The 19,799-nt window shown below is 33.0% G+C and overlaps 1 protein-coding gene and 1 long non-coding RNA gene across 2 annotated transcripts; both read left to right on the top strand.

Annotated features, from left to right (window-relative positions):
• Positions 1–609: 609 nt before the first annotated feature.
• LOC114748349 (protein NUCLEAR FUSION DEFECTIVE 4-like) lies at positions 610–7,668 on the top strand. Its single transcript, XM_028936725.1, has 3 exons — positions 610–1,045; positions 5,555–6,474; positions 7,185–7,668. The coding sequence occupies exons 1-3, from the start codon at positions 737–739 to the stop codon at positions 7,666–7,668; spliced, it is 1,713 nt and encodes a 570-aa protein (XP_028792558.1). The 5' UTR covers positions 610–736.
• Positions 7,669–15,092: 7,424 nt separating this feature from the next.
• On the top strand, positions 15,093–16,826 carry LOC114748357 (uncharacterized). Its single transcript, XR_003740462.1, has 3 exons — positions 15,093–15,169; positions 16,298–16,377; positions 16,808–16,826. It is a non-coding gene; the product is annotated as an uncharacterized LOC114748357 (long non-coding RNA).
• Positions 16,827–19,799: the final 2,973 nt, after the last annotated feature.

Genomic DNA, 19,799 nt, shown 5'->3' with positions numbered 1-19,799 from the left:
GCATTTGATATCCTAAAATAAATAATGAAAGGATGAGATTGCACCAAATTTAAAAGATCATGGGCTAAACCGCACTACCAAAAAATTAGGATGCTGGATATACCTAAGAAATAAGATTGAGATGCTAGTTGCTACTTTTTTTTTTTTTTTCTGCCAACCCTACTTTAAGTTTTTATTTTTATGTTGGTAACAAATACTATTTATTCTATCATTTTTTTTTTAAATTTTGAATTTTGTATTTTGTGACATCTTCTCCATCCATAGTGGTCCTAGCTAATTAATAATTTGTGAGGATAAAAAGTAAAGACTAATGCCTATAATTGAAAAAATTAAAGGAATAAAATAATTAAATAATCTGATTAAAAATCAGTTAAAACTATAAGAACGACAAATTATTATTTTTATTTATAAACAATGAATAATTTATTTTTTCCAAATGATTTTGTTTTTACAAAATTTCGTATTCCGTGTATTGAAGTTATTAACATGATATCAATCACCATCACTTGAATATGACCAGAAAGACGCCATCAAACAAAGCAACAAACATTTCATAGGAAAATTGAAAAGGAAAAAAAAAACTATATAGGCGTCTTAAAAGGTCTTGCAATTTCTTCTCTCTTCTCATTCCTCCCCAAGCTGTAAACAATTCCCAGCATCAAATCCGCAAGATATATGAATTGAACACGACGAGGAGGAAGGTAGGATCAGATCAACATCAAGAACTCGCTATAGTATGGGTGAAGAATCGAGGAAGTGGATCCTACTCATAGCGTCGATATGGGTTCAAGCATTCACAGGAACTAACTTCGACTTCTCGTCCTACTCGTCGGATCTGAAATCGGTGCTTGACATAACTCAGCTTCAGCTCAATTATCTGGCGGTGGCTTCCGACATGGGCAAGCTATTTGGATGGTGCTCTGGTCTGTGTTTGCTGTATCTTCCTCTGTGGATCATCACGCTCATATCTGCGTTTCTCGGCGTTGTTGGTAACGGCCTTCAGTGGCTCGTCATTCAGAAAATCATCTCTTTGCCTTATGTTCTGGTCAGTAACTTCCAGTTCCAACTCGCCTTTCATCTTTGCTCTCTGTTAAAAATGCTGAATTCTCTTCTTAGGTCCATGAATCGTTGTTATTTCAGTTTCGGCGAAATTCTACTCACCCACCCTGAACTTTATATTATCTACAGTTAACTTGTTAAAGTTCAAAACATTAGAATGAATTCTCAGAGACTGTTAGATTTAGGAAGATATGACTTTTTTATTAGTAGTGTTATTCACTATTTATCTGCCCATGTAATAAAATTTAGAGGCTTATATACGCACACGTATAACTCAACTTGAGCAGATATATGCACACACCCAAAAATATAATTTAATGACGTACAGAATTGATGGTTGAAATTTTGGTTGGGTTCCTTATTAGGTGCTAAAAGTTAAGATTTCATTGGGCCATCAAAAAATAAATTTACCTATTATAATATTAAAATAGGACACTAGACACTGTAATAAAATGTTAGGTGCAAAAACATAGGGGCAAAAATATAATCTCTGTTAATTCTTTCAAACGGCCTTACCTTTTATTTTTTTTAGGTCCCCCGTTGTTTAAGTCAGCTTTTTGCTCTCTTCTATCCCTGTCAATCTCTCTCCCTCTCATCCTTCTTCGATCTTTCTTCTCTCTCTCTCCCCTCCCCTCTTATCCTTCCACTCTCTCTCCCAGTTACCCAATATGCAAGAGGTGATTCATATGTGAGAAGTGGAGCGTAATAGGTTGCGGTGATACCATTTTTGAATTCCTCAAACTAGGAGGAGGTGGAAGAATAGTGGTGGTGGGTGAAGTTCTAGTCCATTTCTCAACCAATCACGCACATTTCGTGTGAGTGCATATAGGGTGTCGCCGTGGAATGAGAAACGGGAGAAAGAGACGGTGCATATTAGGTAAGTAGAGAGAGAGAGAGAAAGAATAAGAGGGGGAAGAGAGAGAAGAAAGAGAGAGGAAGGATGAGAGGAAGAGATTTTGACAAAAACAAGAGAGGAGACAGCTGACCTGAACAAAATGGGACCCACAAAAGTAGAAAGTAACAAATGTTTGGGAGAATTAACATTTTATAATGCCAATAACTTTTTTTATATATTATAATAGGTAAATTTGTCTTTTTACTCTATTTGATAATATAAAAAAAATTTGTGTGATTTAACTTTTGATTTATGTAGTTCTATATTTTGTATTGAATTTCAATGTTTAAGAATTTTAGGAAAGTATTTAATTAACATTGAATTAAAGTTTGATTTCTGCAGTTCTATTTTGTGTTTAAATTCAATAGCTTGTGTATTTTATTATAGTTGGCGTACGAGTTTAACTTGTCAGAAAAAGAAAAGTTCTACTTAGAAAAAAGTATGTTTTAGATTTTTTATCTTCATGGATCATTTCATTTTAATTTTTTAATTTGATAAAATAATTTTTCAATTCTTTAACCCTAATACTGCTAGTTTTATTTAAAAAATACTGACATTGAGATATTAAATATTTAAAAACAAACATTAACGAATATTGAAAATTATGTTTAATTATTCAAATTAATAATATTTAGAAAAACATGTAGATATAGACGACGAATATAATTCTTTATTAAATTATGGATCAAAGATGTGTCCCATGTACTATTTCTGCTCGTTAGTATAAACGACAGATAATTAATTTATGAAGTTAATTTAGTTATATATAATAAATATAACTTTATTAAACTATCCTATTAAGATCGTATATCTAAAATCACTGCTAAAAAAAAATCTTATATTTAGAATCAAATTCAATCTTTAAATTAATTCTTATTAAAACTTGAAGTAGTATATATTTTACTTTGCTCATAAGTCTCACGTTTATGGGTCTTAATTTTTCTGGAAAATCTTTTAAGGAAATGTGTGAGCCTCTTGAAGCCACACAACAACAATTCTGACCGCAAATTTAAGCGGTGATGAAGGTGAAATTCAAACACACAATTATAGCTTTGGGGCCTACAAGTTTTGTTTTTATTCTGTACCAAATTTAAAAATTGCTTTAAGAAATTTCTACGGAGCTTCTGCCTTCAAAAGTTAAAAACAACCCAGAGTGGTGGAAATTACTCATACTCATCATTAAAACGAGAAATGGGGTCTATAAAAAAATTGCAAAGTGAGAATTTTAGGTTAGATTGGATTGGATATTAATTTTTTAAGAACTTTTAATCTGGTACGAGTAAATTCTACTGTTTAAAATGTTGATAATAAACTCTGACTTTTAAAATTAGTGGGATATATATAATGCTAAATTGTTTTTACTTGACTTCATATTTCAGATAATTTTATGGACGCAATATATAATTTAAGAAAATTAATTTGGAAAATATAATAGAAAATTTGTTTTTAGGACTAAAACTTCATGGAAAAATCTAAATGTTTAAGACTTATCTTTTGTGAAAGTATTTATTGGTGAGAATCTTAATTTTTTTTGCCAACGGTGAGAATTTTAATGGCGTTCTTGTATTGATACAAGGATTTATGACTTTATTTATGTACGACCTAATACTTGATAAAATTTTGTATAACTTAGTCTTAACTTCCTACCAAAAGAATAAAATGAAAACTTATCACTCATCGTCCCCCGTGTCCCATGGCCCTTAATCATTTGCTTTGTTTCTTTTCAAATAATAAAATTAAAAAAAGTTATCTTTATTTGTAATTTAAATTTATACATTTTATTCGGCAACATGTTGTGATTGTTGTCCCTTACATACTTTTATCCTTTTACTAAAATATAGGCATCCCTTTTATTAGAGATAGTTTTATTTAAGGCACTATTGAGCACTAAATATAGGCATATTTTCAACTAATTTAATTGAAGACTTTGGGCCTGAACAAATTAATTTAATTGAACAAATGTGTGTTGGATGGACGTCTTTTGTACTTGTAAAATTTTAGTTCACGCATGCTATGCTCATTTCTAACAAAATTTGAAATTTCAAAATAAATGAATTATATTAAAGACACACAACACAATACAAGTCTTTCTTTTGGTTTTTGTTTCACTTATCATAATTTCTAGACACATCTGATCTAAATAATATAGTAAATTTTGAAGTCTTTTATAATAGGAAAAATGACAAAAAAAGAATTTGAAAATTTGTAAATATTAAATAAGAAATGTCAACAAAAGTTTCTTATTATTTACAAATTCAATGTTGTCAGTACCAAATAAAGTGATGCTACGAAACCTGATTTGGGATTTAGTAATTTTCAGCTTCCTTTTTGTCATTCTTCCTTTATAATACTACCTCCGGCCTTTAATTTAAGAGCAAGTTGACTAATTTGAGTACATTAAAAAAATTGATTAAGTTAGTTATGGTAATAAATATAGATGTTGTCTTTCCTAAAATACCTTTACTAATCAAATATATTAGTTAATACTACCATTTGATGAAACCTTCAACATATACAACTACTACAGGAACTACCTTTAAAAAAAAGATAAATATAAGAGATAAAGTGCATTGAGACCGGTTTTATATTTAGGATTAAATTGAAAGTCAAACTAGCTCTTATATTAAAGAACAGAGGTATTAATATATAACAAAATTATGTGATAGAAATAGTTTACTAATGTAATTTAGGAGTGATTAGTTATGAATAACTTTAAATTAATTAATAATTAATGGATAATAATCTGAATATTTCCGTGTAGACAAACCCTTGTACCTTTATGACATTGCTGGCAAGTTGTTGGCCACAATACCTAAACTATTAAGATGATTCTTGTAAAGCAAGAAATTAATAAACTTGTTTTTTTGCCTTCCAAGCTAGGAAATAACACAAGAAATGATCAACCACCTATCCCTTACCTAATTTTGTTTATATAATTTGTTGGCTGCAAGTTTATGTTCTAGACTTCTAGTATAAAAAACATGTAACTATAATATTCCTAGTCTAATGTCAGCGTATATACTAAACTTCATTGCAATATATACCGAAATTCGTTCCAACATATTTTTTCATGCTTGGAAAATCATCACCCTAGTTAAATGATGATGATAAATCTTTTCACTAAAAAGTCTTGACGACTTTTGCTTTTGGCATATGTCCTTTTTGAAAAACAAAACAACCAGAATCATTAGCATATCATTTTCACATAACAGCTGAGAATCTTGAAATATATTGGGTGCTCCCCAAATCTAAACCATCTAGAACAAAACTGAAGGGTCCAGATTTAATACAAGTTCATTTTATATTTTAATTTATACATATCTAAAATAAATATCTTAATTAACTATCACTTTTCAAAAGATAATCTTTTACTTAAAAACCATGAATTAAAAATTCTAAATCAAAATTGTCAAAGTTATATATTTGCATAGTAGATATTTTATCATAGTGATGAGCATTAAGATGCTAGTCACTAGGGTATATAGTTTCGTTCTTTTTTTATAACATATATAGTTTCATTCTTGTTTCTTACATATGCGACTCACACCAATTTATGAATTTTAGCAACCTAGTAAAATTTGATAATTATAAACCACGCAGGTATTTCTTTCATGTTTGGCAGCCGGGTGCAGTATCTGCTGGTTCAACACAGTGTGCTATGTCATTTGCATAAAAAATTTCACATCAAGTATTCCTCTTGCATTATCTCTAAGCATCAGCTTCAATGGTGTAACTGCAGCATTATACACTTTCCTTGTCAACTCAGTAAATTCCAGCGATGACGCTCTCTACCTCTTGCTTAACGCACTCATTCCTCTACTAATTTCAAGCGTCACACTAATCCCGATCGCGATTCTCTATCAGCCGGCACGTCCCCTTCCATCATCCGACTCCATTCACCACCGCGACTTTCCCGTCTTCATCGGCCTCTACATCCTTTCTCTCATCACAGGCCTCTATCTCCTTATCCTTGATGATATTTCCACTAGCACGACTTGGGCACGTATTACCCTTGTAGGTGCTATTTTTCTGCTAGTGCTTCCATTGTTCATGCCTAGGATTGTGTATGCCAGAGATCAATGGACTTGTCTGCGAAACTTGAGTTTGGATGTGACTAAACCGGATGATGGTGATTATGATAATGATGAGCTTAATAAAGGGCTGATTGGTAGTGGTGATAATGATGATGGTGATGAGGAAAGTACAGGAAATGGGAGTGTTGGTGTGAGTTTCACAAGGAAGAAGAAGTGTGGTTTTGTGAAGGAGATGATGGAGAGAGACAAGATGAGAGTCATTTGTGAAGAACATTCAGCGAGGCTCTTGTTGAGAAGGTGGGACTTTTGGTTGTACTATGTAGCATATTTGTGTGGAGCTACGACTAGCTTGGTTTACTGTAACAACTTGGGGCAAATTACGAAGTCATTGGGATTCAGTTCGGAGACTAGTTCTGTGATTTCGTTATATTCCATTTGTTCTTTCTTTGGTCGTCTTCTTGCTGCTGGCCCTGACTTCTTGAGCAAGTATGTGACTCGAAAAGCATATTCTTTCTCTCAAATCATTTTCATGTTCTTTACAAATTACTCAACTTTCAATTGGATCGTCCACTAAAATGTTCTTTTGATCCTGTATATACAGTGGTTTTATTATTCTTTCAACTGGGCAATTCGTTCAGTTGAAAGAGATAGACATAGTAATGGAAAATATCCAATGACCTCTCTAGATGAACAAAAAATAGGCTCTTTTTTCCTCTTGTGTATAAGAAATCTTGTTTAAGAAATGATTGAGTATTAAATGTAGGCACCTCTTGTAGTGGGAATTCTAGAATTTGAATCTTAGTTTATCATGTTATGAGAGACCAACTTCTTTCATTAGACCCAGCACTTGTCAATGAAAATAGGCCAACTTTGTGTTCATCAAAAGATGTTAATACTAAACCACAAACTTAGAGATCAATTAGTCTTAGTAATGATTCCCATTTGAGAACTTGAATTCAAAAGTATAAATTTCTACCGCTTTTTAACTCTATGCCTGGAATGCATTGTTGAAGAGAAGTCTAGCTAACTTATTTTACCTTGATCTAAAAGTAAGCATAATTAAATCTTATGACTTTACTCATTGATCACTTAAGTGGGATAAAACATCAATTTTATAGTCAATTTGGTTTTAAATTTTATGTAGGAATGTGATTAAAATATATGTTAGCCTAGTTAACTTTTAATTAATAATGCAGCTGGAACATACACTTTGCAAGGACAGGATGGTACACAATTGGCATGGTTCCAACACCAATTGCATTCACATTGCTTGCAGCATCTGGAAGTGAAGCGTCTCTGAGAATAAGCACTGGCATGTTAGGATTAAGTTCTGGCTTCCTCTTCTCTGAAGCAGTGTCCATTACTTCTGAGTTGTTTGGTCCAAACAGTGCTCCTGTGAATCACAACATCCTCATCACAAACATACCCATAGGTTCATGTCTTTTTGGCCTTATTGCCGCTTTGGTTTATGACTCCAACGCCGAGTCCTCGACGCGCATAAGCTGGATGCTTAGTATGTCTATGTGCACAGGAAGGAAGTGTTACTTCCAAACTTTCATATGGTGGGGCTGTATTTCCATGGCAGGTTTGGTTTCAAGCTTGCTGCTTTTCGTGCGAACTAGGATAGCTTATGACAATTTTGAAAGAAACAGAAAGAGAAATACAACACAAACTGATTAGTTTTAGAATGTAGGATAGGACATCTTGTTTTGTACTGTGTCCACAAATACGATATAAAGGAATGTTGAAAAGTCTCATGATGAGGTCTTTGAATGCATGTATAATGACATGTAAAAACATTGTCATTTGCATTTAATTAGATAAATATTAGGCTTGGAAAATTATTAGGCCTGATACAGAAAGTTTCAGGGTGGATTGGTGGAAAGAAACCACGTACTGGTCCACTTTCGCTTGATGGATATAACCCAAGCTCATTATAAGCAGGACACAAATAAACAAGGGTGGGAACAGTTACACAGGTCAAAATTAATTTTCAAAGTGTGTGTATCGGGGTTAAAAGTACAGGACAGCGAATGAAAACTAAAAATTGAGATAAAATAGTTCTCTCCACACCCAGACTCTATTTCTTTCATCAGCGTTATTTGCTGTGAGATCGAAAATAGAATTCGAGTGATTCTACTTATTTGCGTGGGTTTAAGATCAGAGAGCAAAAATTTGAATATGATTTCTGTATCAACACGTACTTTATATATGTTACGTTCAATTGAGTCTTAAACATGTTATGGGAAGAAATCTTTTCAAACATCCTGCCATTAGAGTCCAGGTACATGTTCAAGATTCATCGGTTTCAAAAATCATGAATCAGAGTTAAACTAATAATAATTTTCATATCACGGCATGCTTTAATCATAAAGATCACATTGGTATATAATTGAATCTCAAAAAACGGGTGTAAAAAATTAACATCTTCTGCCTATTCCGGCAAACACATTTTTGAGATTCTAAAAAGTTTCCCTTCTTGTATGTGTGACACCTCTGTTAATGTATGAAATGAGTTTTATATATATATATATATATATATATATATATATAACGTATTTTCAAGGTATTTTTTAGCAATTTTCCCGGACATAATCTCCCACAATTTTCCCGAACATAATCTCCTACAAATTAGAACCCACAATATTGGTATTGATTTTGACAACAATTGATAAACAAATAACAATTTTTGTAAACGGCTCCCTATATACAATTTTTCAATTTTCAAGGTCTTCTTTTATGATTTTTTTCATTATGTTTTGCAATGTCCACAAAACACATTTAGAATCAATCATAGCTTCTTCTTTTTTCTGCCTTGTAGAATCAAGTATAATTCGTAACATTCCGAATTTTCAGGCTTTAAGAGAACAGGAAAAAGTAATTACTAAAATTATTTAATATCTAAAGAAATTAAAAAATTATGGAATATTAATTTTGAGTATTTAGGAAGCTCATGGAAAAGTTTATTTCTCCAAAAATGACTTAAATAATTTTAGAATTAATTTCCGTAGTTAAAAGGGGTCGATTTTCCTGAAAATCCAAAAAAGATAGCTAGAGATTAATTTTTTTAGCTGATATTTTTATGATAATTATTATATAAGATGAAGAAGCTAATTAAGACAGAAAATCCTTATAATGTATTAAGAATTAATTTATGGGATTAAGGCTTATTTTCTTTGAAAATTCAAGAAAAATAGTTAGGAGTCAATTTTTGACCTGAAATTTTCAAAGAAATTATTTTATGAGCTAAAAAAGCTAATAGAAAAGGAAAATCCATATAAAATACTATGTATTGATTTCTAGGTTTATTTAATAATTTCAGAAAATGGATGAAGGGGTGAAGTTGGAAACAAGAAAATATAGAAGCGCAAAATGGTCCAGAAATTTTGACAAACACACCACAGGTGCTGTTCTCTCATTTAACCATCTGATCACCTCTTCTCTCTTCATTTTTCACCTGCAACTCGGAGAGGAAAAGTGAGAAATAGAGAGAGAGAGAGAGTGGTTGAGAGATTGAAAGGAGGAGGAGGTGAACGGTGAGGGCTGTTGGGCAGGCAAACGGTGATTCCCACTAAGGTAAGCCTCCTAATCCATCTTCTACCTTCTGTTTCGCTGGTTGTGCAAAGTTTTGGAAGTTTTCGGTTTCTAAAATTTCAGGGGAAGTGAAAAAATTAATGATCAAGTTAAGACTAACGCAGCCATTGGCGGAGTAAACCTTGTTAAAGTGAATTATGGTTTTGCATGTAACTTATCCCTTCTGCATGTTGCTTGTTGCTCTGGCTTTTGCTGGCCTAAACAGGGAAGCTCTTTGCTTGATGTTGGCGTCATGTTTCGGGGGAAATTGAAGAGAAATGATGCAATATATACGTATATATATGGGACTGCACAAAGTTTGCTCCTCCTCCCAGTGGTTTTGTCATTATTTTGGGAGTATGTTGGAATCCGGAGAATTCCAGATTTTGGTAGAGGCGGCGTGTTGTGTATAGGAGAGTGAAGATTGAGAACAATATAAATTTATATATGTATATATTTATATATTTATATTGTGCGTGTGCGTGTCGCTTGAAGGAGGTGAGTTTGGTTGTGAATACTGAATTTTATGTCAGCAAGGAGAGGTGGCTGTTTGGAAGCTTTGAAGAAGAGAGGATTATGGTGTAAAGTTAGTTCGGTAAAGGGAGGAAAAGAATACACTATATATGTAAATGCTGTGAAATAATTAAGAATTAAGAGGAAATGATTTTAGGGAAAATTATCCACCGGTCCCAAAGAGTAGAATTTATTCTTGTAAGGGCCTACAAACGTCAAAATTATTAGCAAGTCTCACGGGACTCTAGAGTATTATATTCTAATTATAAAATGACATTACTACCCCTCAAATTCGCAATTCATATTTTTTCTGCCATTACGATTGATAATCTCAGCAGTGATTATTAACAACTCAATCAGAAACTGTTGACAACCTAAACAGTATCTACTGACAACTTACTGTATATGATCACATAACCTCCACATAAGAGAAAATTATAACTAAATAATATAAGCCAACCAATTTATCATTGAAATGGGAAGCTTTTTGAAGGTATTAAGTACTTTAACTAAAACTAATAGTGTTAAAGTTGTTATGTTATACTATTTAATTATAATTTGATCTTATATAGATATTATATTATCTTATAAAGTCAATTGTCAACAAACACTATCTAGGTTGTCAGCAGTTCTTTTTGAGTTGTTAATACTTACTGTTGAGGTTGTCAATAGATCTTCATATTAAAATTCTGTTATAATTTTATTAGGTTTAATTAAAGTTCTTTTTAAAAAAACTTTCTATTTTAGTGATAAAATTATTGTATTAAATGGAGGCTACCACGATGTCAGATAAAGCGACGTAGGCAGCTTACTAATATGAGGTGACTGCTGGTGCTTTGCCTCTTGCTTGTTTGGTTCTGTGTAGTTTCCTTCCTCCAATAACCAAGTGAAGACAGCGAAAGGAGCAGATCCTCCGCTGACGATGATGATTGACAATTGATTCTGTGAATAAATGTGTAAATAAATGCGCAAATCAATGTATATACTCGTCTCATGTTATTTATAAGATAGATAAAGAGAGTTTTTTTTAAAATGTGTATATATTAAATATGAATAAAATTAAAAATTATTATATTTTAATGGAAAGTTAATGTATTTTAAAATTTTTCTTAATCTGTATAAAATATGCTGAAAGTATTTTATAAATAGGATCAAAGAAGTATGCTACAGTGCCTTCCCTTTTAGCTCAGCCTTGATTAAGATAATACTACCTCCGATTCAAAATATAAGTTAAACTTTTTTAAAATGGTAGGTTTTTTAATAAGATAACATTTATTTTTGTCCAAGCATTTAATGATTTTTTTTTCTAATTTTACTCCCATATATTCTCTTTTCTTTTTAATTTTTTTATTATATTTTTTTATTTATTCTCTTTATTAATAAGGGTATATTAGAAAAACAAATATATACATTACATATTTATTGTTTTAAATTGATTTTAATTAGTTTCTTGATAAATATAATAGAAAAAATTTAACTTATATTTTGAACGGAAGAGAGTAATAGCTAAAATTTGAAGATAAGAATAAAATATGAGCTCTAGGTAACAATAAAAAGTTATATTAGGTGATTCATATTTAAAGTTAAAGGAAAGTAACCTGTGACACTAAAATCCCAAAAAAAAAAATCAATTAAAGCAAAGTAACTCTATCAGTATATTATCATTATTATTTTGATTACCAAATAACCTTATTTTTAATTAATTTTATTGATATTTATCATCATCGTTTATTTTGCCGATTCATAATATTCTTTCTGAAATTGTGGACGCGTGAAGATCACTGAAAATATATTTCTGCCCAGGCATTTATTGAGGCGATCAACAAGAGTCAAAAGCTATCGTAAATAGGATCGTTGGAGGGGACTGGGCAATACTTTACTATTGCTGTTTTGTTGAGACTGAACTCAGTAACTAAAACCTTTCTCTTCCGCCTTCCTAGCCTTTCTTCAAAACACAGAAGCCGAAGAAAAAATGAGGGACAGGATCAGCAAACTGCCGGACTCATTGCTTCTGCATATTCTCTCTTCTAAATCTCTCCAAACCAAAGATGTTGCTGCGACGATGCTCTTGTCAAAGATGTGGAAACCACTTGTGCATATTCTGTAGTTAGGTTGCCCTTACCCTCTACCATTTTCAACAACAATACCATTAGGATCCTAAAGTTGGTTAGGGTGAAGGTGAGCAATCTTTCTTCTGTTCATCTGCCATCTCTTAAGGCCTTGCACATGATGTATGTTGAGTTCTCGGACGCTGAAAGTTTAGGAATGCTTCTTTCTAAATGTGTTCGTCTACAAGAATTGTTTCTACTGTATGTGGATTTACCTGATGATGAGACCACTACGCTGGACATTGGAAGACTTCATCACTTGGATACTGCACTGGTTCAGGCAGATCTATTCCCAATGAAAGTGTTTTCTAATGTTACACTTTTATGCTTAGGGTGTGTTTGGATGACTTCAAACCGTGGTTTGGAAAAGTGATTCTGGAGAATAGATTCTGTGGAGAATAGATTCTGAGAAAAAGTGATTCTGAGAAGTGAGAGTATTTGGATAGTTATTACCAGAAGTGCTTTTTACATGTGAAAATTACCAAAAAGGGTATAAGTTAATATGATAATTATATAAAGGATAGATTTTATGATTTATTTTGATTTGAAGAAATAAAATTGTTAATGAAAATTTTTTTACTAACATAATTAATAATATATAAGATAATATAATTACTACATAATTAATATGTGTACATATATTTATAAAACATAATATTAAACATGTTTATAGAAAAATGATTTTTTTATAACAGAAAAATATTAATTTGGTTTAAAGATTGTAAACATGAAATCCCATAACATTTTTTCACAACTACTTTTTGTAATAACATACTACATATATAATAACCTCTGATGTTTAATACAATTAATTAATTACTTGTCACCACACATATATATTCATAAAATATAAGAGTGAAAAATATTTTTAGAGAAGATGAATTATTTTGTTGCAAACAGAAAGTCATGTATTTTTCATGAAGATTATAAACATAAAATGGGATGATATTGTTTGATAAAATAGAATAAACATGTCTTAAAATAATTTATTAATTATTCAAGTAAGTAATAATTAGCTTGAGAATATAAGGCATAATATTAATAAGAGAAATATAAATAAAGAAGTGTCATAATCATTAAGATGATGCATCGATACAAAGCATGTGTAATAGGTTTTGTTTTTAACTACATATTATAATCTATGATAAAAGGAAATAAATAAGACATGACTACTATCCTCGTATTGAATTAACAAGTTCGTCTCTTATGCTGTCACGAACCTGAGCCATGTAAGATGAAGATTGAATTGATGAATGTATACGTGAAAATCTAACCCCATCATCATCATCTTCTGCATAAGTACCTTCTTCTTCCAACTGAACGAATCCAGGATCAGTAATAGATGTCGTTCTAATAAAATTATGTATAGCCATCATTGCACAAACGATTTTAACTTGTGTTTCAAAATTATAAGATGGCATGTTTTGTAAGATTGCGAACTTTTTTTTCCACACTCCGAAAGTTCTTTCAATTGTACTCCTTAAACTTGAATGGAAATAATTAAAGATCTCATTGTCATTTTCAAACTCAGATGTTCTTCGAAAATCAGGCAAATGGTAACGCTCCCGTCTGTATGGGCCGAGATATCCATTCGGTGTTGGGTATCCAGCATCCACCAAATAATATTTTCCTATATAAAAAATGAAATTATTGTAAATTATGTTTCTATTGTTAAGCTAAATATAAAAAAAATATAGGAAATAAAAAAATACCTTCAGGTGGATGGGGAAAGTTCATTGAAGGAGTTGTAAGGGCATGATCAAATATCCGAGCATCATGTGCGCTACCTTCCCATCTGGCCAAGACAAAAGTAAAACACATGTCCCAATCACAAACCGCCATGACATTTTGTGACACTGTTCCTTTCCTAGAGATAAATTTAGTTTGATCTGTTGCACTGACAACGCAGGAAACATGTGTGCCGTCAATTGCTCCAATAGCATGTTTAAAAAAAGGCCAGTATTTACCAAACCGAATTTTTGTATGAACATGCCGGAATGTTGGATCTTTTGGTTTGATATTAGACATGGCAAGTCTACAGCATGCCATTAGGACATTATGAAAATGTCTGCTAATTGTCTCCCCTGAATGTTGAAATCTTTCTTGCTGCATTCTGCTACTAAGTGCATGCCCAACGGTATGTAAAAACATTGCAACTGATTCATGTATCCCTATATTTTTAGTTTCTTTTAGACCATGTTGTTGCAATTGTTCCACCAGACTTAAGAACACATCCCGTTCTGTAACACCCCGAATTTTCTGACTCAGGATGAGCAGAAAAGAGAAATTTCATTAAAATTATTTAATAGCTCAAGCACAATTAGGAAAAATTATGGAATATTGATTTTTCAAGGTTTAGAAATATTTTGGAAAAGTTCATTCCCCAAAAAGTGGCTTAAATAAATTTAATAGATAATTTTAAGAGAAAAATGGTTTATTTTCTCTGAAAATTAGGGAAAAATACTTAGAGGTTTCTAAATAACTAGAAAATTTTAGGGAAATTATCTTATGATGTAGAGAATTTATTTGAGGCATAAAATCCTTAAAATGGGTTAAGGATTAATTTCTGAAATTAAGAACTATTTTCTTGAAAATTCTAGAAAAACAGTTAGGAATTGACTTTTGACCCGAAATTTTTAGAGAAATTATTTTATGGGTCAAAGAAGATAATGGAGAAGGAAAATCCAAACAAAACATCATGGAAAATTTTTGGATTTATTCTATGATTTCAGAAATTTAGTGAGAGGATGAAATTGGAAGTAAGAATGGTTAGAGGGGCAATTTGGTCCAAGAATATCTCTCACCTCATACGTGTACCCTGCCCTTTTAACCATCAGACACTCACCCACTTCTTCATTCATTTCGGTGTCCGTGGAAAATCAAAGTGAGAGCGCGAGCGAGAGAGGGAGAGCAGGGGAGAAGATGCTGTGCTGAATCTTGGTGATCGGAGGTGATTCAATTGCATGCAAACCGGTTAAACTGTCAAGGTGAGCATCCTGATCAAACTCCCACCATTTTCTTTTCTGTTATCGGCGTAGTTGGGTTGTAATGGAAGAGAGAGAGAGATGAGTTAGTGAGAGAAAATGGACGAAAGAAGAGGAGGACCGGTTGGTTCGTGTCCTGAGGCGAGAATGAGGTATATGATACCGGTTTTTGGGCTTGCATGTAAGGTTGATACTCTGTTTTGAGATTACCGAACTGATATAACATATTGGTATACTTTGACGTCGTTGCATGCGCTGCTTTGCTCTGTTTATGATTACCAAACAGGTGGTTATTTCTGCAAGTTGTTGGCTTCGGGTATAGCTTGTGAAAGTGAAGTATAATAATCCAAGCTTGTAGTTGCTGATTTAAATTCATGTGTTTCGAATCTGAAACTTTGTTTGACGGCATGCCATTCAGTTTTTACTGAAGTTAAAACAGAGCATTAATATGTGAATCTATACTCCCAAAGCTGGAAAAAAAATCAGATTTATTCAGTGGGGCTGTCCGAATTTTTAAGGAGAGAATGGTACCCAAAAGCTAATGGACTTGTATTATAGAGTTGTATGATATTTAGAGGACCAGGACGTGTATGTGCGTGCGTGTGACGTAATGAGTGAAATTGGGAGCTTTATATATTAGATGGTTAAGTTTTCAAATGTAGAGAGATATTAGTGGGTTGAATTATGAATGTTCAAGTATGTTCGTAAATTTGGAAAATATTTCCAGATTAAGTGCAAGGTTATGTGAATCATTGGAGATATAAACATACATGTTTATAGGGATTGCTGTAATGAAAACTCAATATATAGTTACTGTTTAGTATCTCCAGATGTTGAACAAGTATTGTAGGTTATTAAATTGAGTTTAGAAACTTCAAATGAAGTGGTGCTGGTATGTTTTAGGGACGTGGCATAGTTTGATTGAGATGCTAGTTACTAAGTAAGGTAATATTATGGGTTGAGATAAGGAAGGAAACGTTCCAAAGATAATAGTTCAAATAAGAAAAATTGTCCAGGATAACCAACTATTAAGTAAGGGTAGAGATTGAAAGAGATTGGGATTTAAAGAGAGTTATTTAATTTATAAATTATGTTGGATCAAGTATTAACCAACCCTTACTAATATAATAGGTTTTTATATCTGCTCAAGCCCACCAAGAAGCAGAAAGAAAGGAGAACGGTAAGGTTTGATTTGGAGGGATGCGGACCAGGTAGTAGTTCTTTCCTCCCTTACACTTGTGTATGATTGCTGCATGTCTGTTTGTACCATATTGCTATTCAAAAAGCATGAGAACATGTAATCCTTAATTCCTTGCATGGATTATTTAGCCGTGATCACGTGCAGCTGATAGACATGGGGCAGTGATTGCCAATTATTTGCGCTTTACTTATTCAGCTTGTCTAACAGACATGGGGCAGTGATTGCCAATTATATGCGCGGCAGTGATTGCCAATTATTTGCGCATTATTTATTCAGCTTGTCTATCTGTCATTGCGCATAAATGCTTAATTGCATTAGCTTGCAAGGTTTTGTTCCATATGGCTTGTTTTGCATGTTTTATGTGATCTGCACATTTGTTTGATGGAAATTACTACTACGGGGATTCTTCGGAATCTCACCCCCCAATTTATGATGAACAGTGAAGGCTAGTAGCTAGAAGGACAAGGAGGTTATTTAAGAAGGTGGGCTGATTGAAGAGCAGAGATACCTGTTATAATTCTGTAAATTGTATAGTAAAATATTCGGGCAAGTAACTTTACTTGCTTTATGGAAATATTATTTTGTATCCTTTAGAAGAAGGAGGTGAGCATTGTCAGGTGCACGTATATGCTGTCAACCAAGAGCGTTACTTTATTTTTAATATAATATTATAAGATTGTATAGTATGAAATTATTTTAGGTGATAATAGATTGAGTTGAAAGCAGGGTTGATATTGGATCACTAATCTGTTATCTGAAGGTTTGAAACATTTGATCAACGGATTCAAATGTTAAAGGGAAAAAAAAAATTCCCTATCTTTTCCCAGGACGGAAACCTGGCGTTAGTGATTCACAGACGTTAAAATGATCCTATTAGTATATAAAAGTGAGGTGTTGCACGTTCCATCCTAAACATGTTATAACAACGACTGGAGTTGCCATCTAAAACATCCCTTACCCATATGCAGCCTGTATAAGCACTTGTATGCCGAGGCTCCTTACACAAGTTCAAAGTAGCGTATGCACCAACCAATGCTGCAACTTTGTTAACCCTTTTTTTCCGTCCCTTAGCATGCTCTTCCACATGTTTAATTTCATCATCCATATTCGTTTTATCCTGTGCACATACACATAAAGTTTAGAATTCCTACGTAGAAATTACGAAACATTTATAAAAGTTACAGAGTTGTCTGATTCATATAACAATCCACTGGTCACATAAAACATACACATATGGAACTGTCTAATATAATAAACAAGTCATAAATCCCTAGTATAATGCTCTAAAATGGGTAGAAGTTGTTCCTTCTGATCCTTCAGAGCTGCATACATTTCTCGTGCCTCCGGCCGTTCCATAAGGAGTTGTGTGCACCGTCTAAAGAAATCAGGATCTCTGACAACTTCAGGAACTGTTTTCAGGTGAGACAGGACTCCCCTAATTGAAATCTCATAAGCACGCGCTTCTTCTTCCAACCTTCTAGCTTCTGCTCGTGAAATGACCTCATTTCCACGCTCGGCCTCAGAAATATTTGTTTCAGCAATTTTGCTAATTGCATCCGCTATTTTCATAGAGGGAGATGTGCGTTTCTTCTTGACTTCACCCTTCCTTCTGACCCCCAGTGAGCTACTAGGTCGACTCCTACCTCTGCTTGTACCCCCACCACTGGTATCCTGCCTCAATTCAATGTTGCCTCCACTACCTCCACTATTATCATTGAAGTTCACTGTGTTAAATTCCCCACTTATACCAGTTGGTGCACCTAAAATTTCATCACTATCTCCGGACCCTTCTTCCAAATCTTCATTCGGTGTTCCTTCACTTGGAAGTGTCATGGAAGAAGGTGTCCATGCTTGTGGTCCAGTTGCAGCCACACTTCCAAATAGTTGAGTCAATTCATCCCTAAATTGAAGTCCTCTTTCTCTGAATTTTTCGTAGTTTGGAACTTCCTACACATTAGACACCAATAATATCATAAAATATTCCAAGAATAGTAAATATACACAAAACATTAACAAGTAGAGAAAATGTAAGATCAAAAGGTTGAATAATTACCCTTATTTTTCTCTCCCACCAATCATCAGTTGCACTGACAGTATTCCTTTCAGTATCCCATCCCAATCTTGTCTCACGAAGCAGCCTATCCCATGTCTGCCACTCCTTTCGTAGGGAATCATATTTATTCTTAAATTGACCTTTTTCATACACTCTTCCAGTTTTGGCAGTAAAGTTATCACCAAGAATATCCCAAGCTTTCTTTGTTAAGCTAGTACCTTTTCTTTCCCCTTGTTGCACAAGTTCAATGCAAAGGTCAATAAACACTTTTGTGGTTCGTAGGTCCCAGGAAGCTTTCACCGTATTCTTACCCATTATGCTATAGCACAATTATAGCTCTTCAGTCATCACAGGTTAATTAACTCAAAATCAATTGAAATAACAAAAATCATATTGTCTACTGTAATAGGTGAAAAAGTTGATCACATTTTAAATCTCAATTCCTTCCTACCAAACCAAGTGTGACAAAAATCAACAAATACAAGAAAATTCTAATTTTACATGGTTGGAAAAAATACACCCCCTCCTTTCTAAACTTCATTATCTGTTTTTACTTCAAAATACTAAAACTTTTAAAACGTCCAAAATAACATGTTAATTAAATAACATTATAAAGCACATTATTGTTTTTAAAAAATAACATGTTGCACAAGCCTTTCATAATATTTTTTAAAAATTATATCCTTATCAGATTTGTCAACCGAAAATAAAAAAAAACTACCAACATAAACCTCTGACCAAAATACAAATCACTTCCTTCAATATATATACATGGATTTCAGTTGTGATTTCATTTTTCCTCACTCTCAAAAGTTGGCCATAAATTTATCAAAATCCTTAATACAACAATACAGAACAATACAATTTTTATCTCATCCCAAATCAGATCAACTCTTAACAAATAATGTTCATTATCACAAGTACTATCCACGGCCAAAAAAAAAAAAACCAAAGTCTCGACTTCACAGCTTCTTCTCCGGGGGAAATCTGGACAGAAAAAACGATCCCAAACAACAACAGGAAAAACAAATTGCATTTAATTTATATAACAATTGCCATCCATATAAGTCCCCTGCCTCCAGAACCAGACATTGATTACCAGAATTTGTTCCCTCTTCGTTTCATAAAATCAGAACCAATTTACCAAACGAACATTATGAACACAAATCCAACAGATTCTCGCAAGGAAATCTTGGAGGAGGACGACGCTGAGGCCGGGGGATGGGGCTGAGGGCGAAAGTCCAAACAAAATTCTCCGCCCTTCTCCAATAAATGTATATGTCTGGCTAATTTCTCGTCAATATTATGAACACAGTTAACTGACTTCGAACAACAAAAACCTAGTTTGGATAGTTCAAAAATGGAACCGAGAGGAAGCT

Source organism: Neltuma alba, unplaced genomic scaffold (genome assembly GCF_004799145.2).
Source record: "Neltuma alba isolate B1F8T4 unplaced genomic scaffold, ASM479914v2 tig00000917_pilon, whole genome shotgun sequence".
Classification (NCBI taxonomy): Eukaryota; Viridiplantae; Streptophyta; class Magnoliopsida; order Fabales; family Fabaceae; genus Neltuma; species Neltuma alba.
Note: the sequence above shows the minus strand (reverse complement) of the source record. Positions and strands in the feature narration are given on the sequence as shown.